Source organism: Nothoprocta perdicaria, unplaced genomic scaffold (genome assembly GCF_003342845.1).
Source record: "Nothoprocta perdicaria isolate Ctin4 unplaced genomic scaffold, notPer1 scaffold_87, whole genome shotgun sequence".
Classification (NCBI taxonomy): domain Eukaryota; kingdom Metazoa; phylum Chordata; class Aves; order Tinamiformes; family Tinamidae; genus Nothoprocta; species Nothoprocta perdicaria.
In genome coordinates this window covers 979,455-987,578 of record NW_020456165.1, presented here as the reverse complement: position 1 = coordinate 987,578, position 8,124 = coordinate 979,455, and the positions used below count along the sequence as shown (strand labels likewise).

General features: G+C 41.6%; 1 protein-coding gene across 1 annotated transcript in view; it reads left to right on the top strand.

The window, feature by feature from the left end:
- The window catches only part of TRANK1 (tetratricopeptide repeat and ankyrin repeat containing 1), a 36,379-nt gene that overhangs the window by 4,046 nt on the left and 24,209 nt on the right, over nucleotides 1-8,124 (top strand). The window contains exons 3-7 of the mRNA XM_026052311.1: nucleotides 939-1,089; nucleotides 1,306-1,424; nucleotides 2,809-2,892; nucleotides 6,007-6,145; nucleotides 6,685-6,810. Of these exons, the coding sequence (XP_025908096.1) occupies nucleotides 939-1,089; nucleotides 1,306-1,424; nucleotides 2,809-2,892; nucleotides 6,007-6,145; nucleotides 6,685-6,810 (619 nt within the window). The remainder of the gene's footprint in view (nucleotides 1-938; nucleotides 1,090-1,305; nucleotides 1,425-2,808; nucleotides 2,893-6,006; nucleotides 6,146-6,684; nucleotides 6,811-8,124) is intronic.

Genomic DNA, 8,124 nt, shown 5'->3' with positions numbered 1-8,124 from the left:
TGCTCTCCAGGACCTCTCAAAGATGATGGAGAGAGGGTGAGCAATAACCTCGGCCAGTTCCCTCAGCACTCTTGGGTGCATCCCATCCGGGCCCATAGATTTTTGAGTGGCCAGTTTGCCKAAGTGATCCCTAACCCAATCCTTCTCAACCCGCGGAAGGTCTTCCTCTAGCCCATTTACATCTCTTCCCTTTGTGCCATGCAGTTCATGGGGGGTCACCTTAGCAGTAAAGACAGAGGCAAAGAAGGCATTTAGTAACTCTGCCTTCTCGGCATCCTCCKTCWYCAAGGCCCCTTCCCCATTCAGCAGTGCACTAACATTTTCCCTCGTCTTCCTCTTGCTGTTGACATACTTATAGAAACCCTTCCTGTTGTCTCTGACTTGCCTCGCCAACTCTAATTCCACCCGGRCTTTGGCCTTCCTCGTYTCRCATCTGCAWTCTCTGACAATGCGCCTGTATTCCTCCCACGTGGCCTGTCCCTTCTTCCACAAGCTGTGCACTCTTTTTCTCTCACTCACTTTGCCCAGCAATTCCTTACCCATCCATACAAGTCTCCTGCCCCGCTTACTCGACTTCTTTTTTGTGGGGATACACCGATCCTGAGCTTGGAAGAAGTGGCACTTGAATATCAGCCAGAGAACAGTACCTTGTTGTATAGTAAAGATCTGTAAACATTTTTCGAAGAAGAGCATTGATTGTACCAGCCTGGTGGTTCTTTAAGAGAATAAGAGATTGTCTTGTCTTCTCACACACTTACCTATTTTTGTCATGTTATGCTGGTAGTTCAAGCTTTCTTTCAACATTGAGAGTTGCCTAAGTTTAAGGCAAAGTCCCTATGGAGACGGTTGGAATAGTAATTTCCCTAGTGGGTCTTTGTTGAAAGCTCCTAAGTTGTTGGAAGCTCATGGTGTTTTATTTCTTTTTTTTTTTTTTCCAGGCTTATTACAGAGCTGGCCACTCACTGATCATGCTGTCAGACTCTTATGAGGCGGTTTCTGTGTTTCATAGGGGGTTGAGTCTTCTGAATGATTCTGCAGATCGATCTCAAGTTGCCGATTTTGTAACAGGAATCTTCATAAGTATCAATGGTAAACTCAAAACCTTTTTTTCCCAAGAGCCTTTTGGTGAAGGGGAGAGTGCAAGTCCTTGGTAGGGCATCTTTTGTGCAATCATTTATTTGGCTGTTTACTTACTTGACAATCATTTATTTGGCCATTTATTTGCAATGAAATGATTTAGTTGGGGACCATAACTTCAGAAGTGCTCCCTGTACTAAGTAATTTTTTAACTGCTTGTTCTTGTAGATGAAAGAATCCTTCCACCAAGTTATTTCCACGCACATACTTTTATTTTCAGTGCCAGATTTGATGCACTTATTTGGCAAATGGTGATAGAAAGGTTGGCCCAGAGAGGAAAGTGGCGGGTAAGTTTATTACTATGTAAAGAAAACAAGTGTCCTGTATTTTTGTGCAGTAGTTGGGTATTTTTCTTTCTGTTCAGGGTAAGCTGTCATTACCCTTAAAATTTGAAATAATGAATATTTACTGTTTCCATTGTGGAAATGTCCATATTTTAGACCCAGAGAAGTACTAAGTGGTAAATCTCTGAGACTGTTTACTTTTTCAGATGGGTAAACTCAAATGAAAAATCATTTTGTTTTGTTATTTTTCTGTGATAATCACAATGCCATCTAGAATAATAATTATTAAAAGATATTAGAGGAAAAATATCTTCGTGGTCCTTCTTGCTCTTCCTTCTATATGACCAGTTGGAAAATTTGGAGCTTTTTATTGAAAGATGCGGACGTCATTGACCATCTCAATAGGAGTATATGACTTTTAATGTAAAGCAAATTATTTAGTAAAGTTAGAAGGTATATTGCCTGAAATTTTTAATTCCCTTTTTACAGTAACTGTATGAAAACCTTGTGATTATGCCCTGCAAACTTTCTAAAGAAACACCTAGATCAATACATGTTCAGAAATGCTCCACTCCCCTGCCATAAATAGCCTTTGCTTTCGAAACTCCAAGTTAAATACACATAGTTTATTATGCTGAGGTACTTGGAAATGCTTTAGGGCAATCTCCAGTTCCCTCAAGAGGCTGCTCCATCTCTGATTTCTGTGAAAATAGGGAGGTTTTGAAGGAGCAAGGCACAGTTTTTAGCAAAATATATGAAACAGAAAGACAGTCAATTCTTGTTAAGGATTTCAACGTGTCTGGGGAGCCTCGTGTTCCGGAATGTGAAACTCCACCTCAGAGCAGAGGGTCCTTTCCAAATTGACCTTTCCAGGTCTTTTCTTGTTTTTGAAGAAACTTTCATCAATTATAGCTTCTCAGTCTGTTGCAATCAAACGAAAATGCTTTTAATCATTTTTGCAATTCACTGCTAAGTTATTTAAGGCCATCCTGTGGCAGCTCCTCTGCATGCTGGGCTGCAGTGCTGTCTGCCTTAGCCAGTACAGCCAAATCCCTGGTTAATTAATACCGGGACAGAAGAGCCCTTGGCACCTGCCCTGCCGTTCCAGGTACATGACAGCACATGCCACGGGGCAGGGCAGGGCAGCTTGTGTGCCGGGGAGGGACACAGGGAATGCAAAGTGTGTGTTGCATGAAGTTATTAAAGGAAGGAAGATTCAGCAGATAATATTTGAAGACCTGTCAACATCTTAAGGATCAGGAATGTTGTTTTGCTTTCCTTAGTTTTTCCAAAACATCTGTGGAGGCAGTGAAACACAAATGATAGTTCCTAATTACACTTACATGATCTGAGATATTTTCTTTCTCTTTTTTTTTTTTTTTTTAAGTCTTGTCTGCTGCTGTTCTCTGAGAAGAGGGAATTGCCCTCAAATCTCCGAGTCAAGCAGTTATCACTGAGGAATCTCTTTGAGGTAATGACAACTTCTTTTATTTTGTGTGTATCTTTTTGTATCTTACTGACAGATCTTGAGTTTTATGTACAATGTTATAATACATGAAAGGAAAAAATGGAAAATAATGTGTACTTCACATGACTGTATTAAATCATATGTTTTGTTCCTTATAGGATGACTATAGAATCTATAGTTTCTATAAATTCTGTATATAATTTAATATTTTCCTTGATTAAAAGATTTGTTCCTGGCAAGTACAGAAAGCAATACATATTGGGCATGGAAGATGACATTTTTATTAATGTAGAAAAATGTCTGTCATCTGTTCATTGGATGTTTTCCAACCCGAACGATTTGTGATCTTCCTGGGCTTGTGTATCATTAGGCTTTGGCAACCAATCTCCACCCTCTTTCTTGATTCTAAGCATGACTAAAGGAGATGAAGTGGGGTGATAACCTTCCCTTCCCTCCCTACCCTCAGTTTTTGATACGTTGCCTTATATCTAGGCAGAAATTGCTAAACTAATCCCTGAAGGCACTGGAAGTTTCCAAATGGTGTAGAAGATTTTGGCAAGATGTAAACATACAGCTGTATGTGGCCACAGTGTGCCCAGTGCCTTTCCCTCAAATGGGGCATCTGCAGCCAGTAGAACTTGATCTTTACCTTCCTGTCTTGAAACTTGCTGCTTTCTGGTTTCCTTGCAATTCCTCATGCTCTGCAGCACTTGAGCATGTCAGTAGCTTTCTGTACTGGATAAAACCCAGCTGCCAGACCGCCCTGTTAATCCTGCACAGCTTCCCTGCTGGCAGTCCCATGCGCTCCGGTGTGTCCCAGGGGCTCTGGTCGTGGGAGTGGGTGAGCTGGGTGGCCTTGCGGGGCTCACTGGTGCTTCCTCCCTGCGTGTGTGCATGGGAATGCTGCCAGGCTTCCTTGGACATGCAAAGGGATGTGCAACCATCGCTCCCAGCCCACTTAAAGTTGGAGTGTGCCCAGGGCTGCTGGACAGGAGCCGATGGCTCCACTAGCTCTGCAGCTTAGGAGGTTTTTAGGAGGTTTTTAAACGCTTTGCATAGTGTCCTGGTCTGCCATCGGCCAACTCCTGCCCAGCTGCTTTCACCTGCAGCTGAGATAAAGGTTTCCCCCTGGACGGCTTGAAACAGCAAAACTCTACAAGCTTTATTCTTCTCTTTTTCTGTCTCTGTAACCTAGTGAACTACAGTTCTGCTGAATGTAGCATGCTTTTAAAACATATGATTAAACCTTCACGGGGAAATTCTTTTTGGATTTGAGTTGATGATACTGGTTTTCTTACACCACTGGTTTGCCTAATAGAAGCTTTAGAAAATGTTAACTGTAGGCTACACAGTACCTTTCCATGGCATTTACTGGCTGTCACATTACCAGTTTATGGCATATTAATGGAATATACCATAATTTGCCATTTGCTGTTAAAGTGACAGTGGTATTTCCATCAGAGTGATTTCGAATTGAGCTTTTTGCATAAATAAATTTTACATAAGTGACTTACAAAATGAACAGGAGTAATCCTGAAAGAGAGGGGTGGAAAAGGAAATGTATCAGCAGCTTATCAGTCAGCTTGCTCATCACGGTAGCAGAGGAGTTAGTGAACGGGGGTACACAGACGGGCTCTAGAAACTGTCCAGAGCATCTGCTATGTTTGTGCCAGCCAAAAAGCCATAGGGGCTTTCGTGCCACCCTCTGTCACCCTTTGCTGTTTGCTCTAGGCCCTGGCAGTAAACCTGGTCAATACTATAAAGAATATGTAAGGTGTCTCAGCAAAAAACCTTCCTTGGCAGACAAATCAAGATGTCATGAGAGAGTGGGATAACCATAGGTTGCCCTTGTAAAGCAGTATCTCATTCTTTGTTTATTGGCCCTTTCAGTCTTTGCTCTTTAAACTTTTCTGTGTTTCAAGATTCAAGATGAGAAATCCCTAAGCACTGCTTTTCTTTTGCAAGACTTGAAGGAAATAGTGACTTTCTGACAACTGGAAGTTCCCCTGTTGACACTGTATATTCACTGTGGGGGGGGAATTTGAATTTGCAACTGCACAAGCAGTAATTTTCGCCAGCCAAAATCTGGCATGAGGCATCAGAGGAAGACTTAATTTTGGATGTTGGAAGCGCATGCAAAGATTGATAAGTAAATACATAATAAATGACAGACCCAGATGGAAAAAGCATGGCTGAGTACCGTTCCCAAGCAGCCCTCCTGCCTGATCCTTTTGGCCTGTTGTCCCAACCTCCACCTCTGCCTCCTGTGTCCCTGCCCAGCGTGCCTCGTGTTGCTGTCCCCCTCTCTGGCAGGCTGCGCTTCGTATTCACCCAGTCATCACTAAAACATTCCTCTCTGCTTCGGCCTCCTTCTGCCCTGGATTCCAGTGTTAGCCTGCAAACTTTCCTGTGCAATTCATGCTGTTACCAGATCACCTTCTTTGAAGCAATCTGGTCTAACATCTGCCTTCTAATCCTTGACACCTCTTGTGCGTGTGAGCAGGCAGGCAGTTATTGCAGCCCTAACTCCAGATGTTTGTGGAGCTGGCAAAGGGTGAGTTGGACTCTAATTTGGTGTCTGCCTATTGGATTTCTGAGAAGTTGCCTGCACTCCCTGTATCTCCTTCCCCAAGTCACTAGCTCCCTTTTACCAATTTCAAGTTGTTTCTTTTCTTTTCTGGGGAGTATTGGCTGCATAAAGCTACCTCTTTTCAGCTTAAAGGGACAATATGCTATGGTAGCAATATGTGCCTTGAGATGCAGTAACATTTAATTAGGCATGTGTAAGGCATGTATATTAGGCATATATAATTACCTGCAGTCAATTGACTTGCAGTCAATTATAGAGAAGAAATACAGAAATAAATCTTTTAAAGTAAACTTCAGTTTCAGTGCTATTCAGAGCAGGGTGAGATTCTCTCAAGATAGGTGTGTGCCTCGTAGGAGAAGAATATTTGTATTAGGTTTCTACTGTAACTCTTTCAATTTGTTATATATATATAATGGATTATGGCTTTGTTATTGTCCCACTGATTCTTGTCATTAAAAGTATGGAATTATGACTTGGAAAACGTCTTTTGCATATGTAATGTTTTGCTACTCTTCTCTTTTTATCAGACTTATGAGTATTGTGGACTTGATGACAGGATGCAAGATGTAGCAGAATTGGTCAAATGGCTGATTTCCTTGGGGGCAAAAGTTGAAACCATTGGAACGTGTCCTCTTCATGCTGTTATCAGACTGTGTATCCAAGCAAGTGAGTGACAGCCCGCGCTACAATTAAACAAGGGGGCCTTTTCAGATAACTGACAGCTGGAGGTTTTTTATTTAATTGAAAACAAGAAGAAAAGCCCCTTCCCCCAGATTTGCTCCAACAGCTATGACCTTGCCTGGATTAGTATGGTGCTGCTTAAAAGAGTATCTTAAGCTTTCCTGTTGATCAAGTAAGCACATTTTGGTTATGTTTAGTGATACTTGTAGGATGGTTTAAAGCCAGTGTGATTGACGTGGATCATTTAGAAGGTGACTGCATCAGCTTTGAGAAAAATACAGGATTTCTTCCTGTTACTTCAATGTGGAGCAGTAGTCTCCATAGCTGCTATAGGTCAGTCTCAGAGTTGGGCATGCTGCAAGGCAGCGAGAACAGAGCATCACGTCTCTGAGGGCATGGCTGGCTCTTGCCGTGATTTGGTTTAAGTTTTTCTTCCCCTCTTATTCTCTGTGTTCAAAAACATCTGTTTTTGCCATACCTGTGCTTGCCATTTCACAACAAGTGGGTGTTTTTAATCATTTCAGAAAGGAACGATCTTTTCAGGTGGTTACTGATGCAGAGGCCACATTTGAAGGATGGGATTAACCAGCAAGACAGAGATGGATGCACTGTCCTGCACATTGTGGCATCCAGTGAATATTCCCGGAAAGGTAATAAATATACACTTCATCTCTTTTTTTCTGTTGCTGTGAGGGTTTATTTTCTTATGGCGGAAAAAAATGGAAGAAGATTTCAGTTAGCAGTGTCAGTTATTTTATGCTGAGGAAGAAATTGTTTAAGTCATGTAATCAGAATATAGACTTGTAATTACAAATAATATTTAAACATTTCAGCAGATCCTTTGTAAAATATTAGATATGATATGTTGGCTTTTTGTCTTTGCTCTTATGATTTACCTGCAACTTACTCCAGTTTTTAGGTATATTTTTGAATCTCTTTGTCCTCATAAAATACGGTTACATCCTCAGTATATCTGGCGTTATCTTTATAGCTTTTAAAGTAGATGGAGGCTTAACCCATAAGTAGTAGTGGTCAGAGGAGGAATATGAAGTGCCCCTCCTCCTGTTTTTTTGAGGGATTTCTTTTACATTAACTTAGCCTGGCTTTTGCCCTTGTATTTCTTACTGTGGCCACTGGATGGCAACAAAAAATAAACATCAATCCCAAGGCAACACAAAGCTTTTAAGTCATTAGGTGCAGTGACATTCTGGTGGTTCTCTTTAATAGTGTGAAGGAGATGCCTGTAGCCTATATGTAAATTGCCTTGCCTGCAGTTACGTCTGTTGCTAAATGGCTACTGCATTTTCCACAAACACCATATGTTTACATATGTACATATGCATCTATATACACATATATAATGCATATGCATGCGTTTTATGTATATAAAACTTCTATATGTAAACACACATGCATATCTATAAATACATATACACTCAGATTTTTAAATATAGATATATACGTATATACCCACGCACATATAAGAACTCTTCAGAACCATCAGCAAACAAAAATAATCCCTGAAATAGCCTGAATGGCAGGCCTAGGCAAGCAAAACAAGACACCTTTGTATCCACCTAACCCTTTTTGCCAGGCACGGCTCATTTTCCCCTCCTGTTTCTCCTGTGTTCCTGCAGCTGCTTGGTGGCCTGGTGGCCAGCAGGCACCTTTTTGGGGCCAGCAGACTGGACTGGCTGCTTGCAGGAGAGCCCCTGGCAGCAGAACGTGGCAAATTGGGCACAGCCTCTTCCAGAATATGATAGTGTGTGAGGGCTATAATTCGTAATTGCTTGCTGTGTTTGTTTGATCTGTAACTCTTATTCTTAAATGCTGTAGAGGATGGTAATTTCTGTGGAAAGAAATAATGCTTGCCATTAGCCAAATTAGAATTTGACTAGCCCCATTTCTTTTCTTTACATTCAGAGCAGTTGGCCTAGAGGACAGAGAACAGGGCTGGGGTGCCA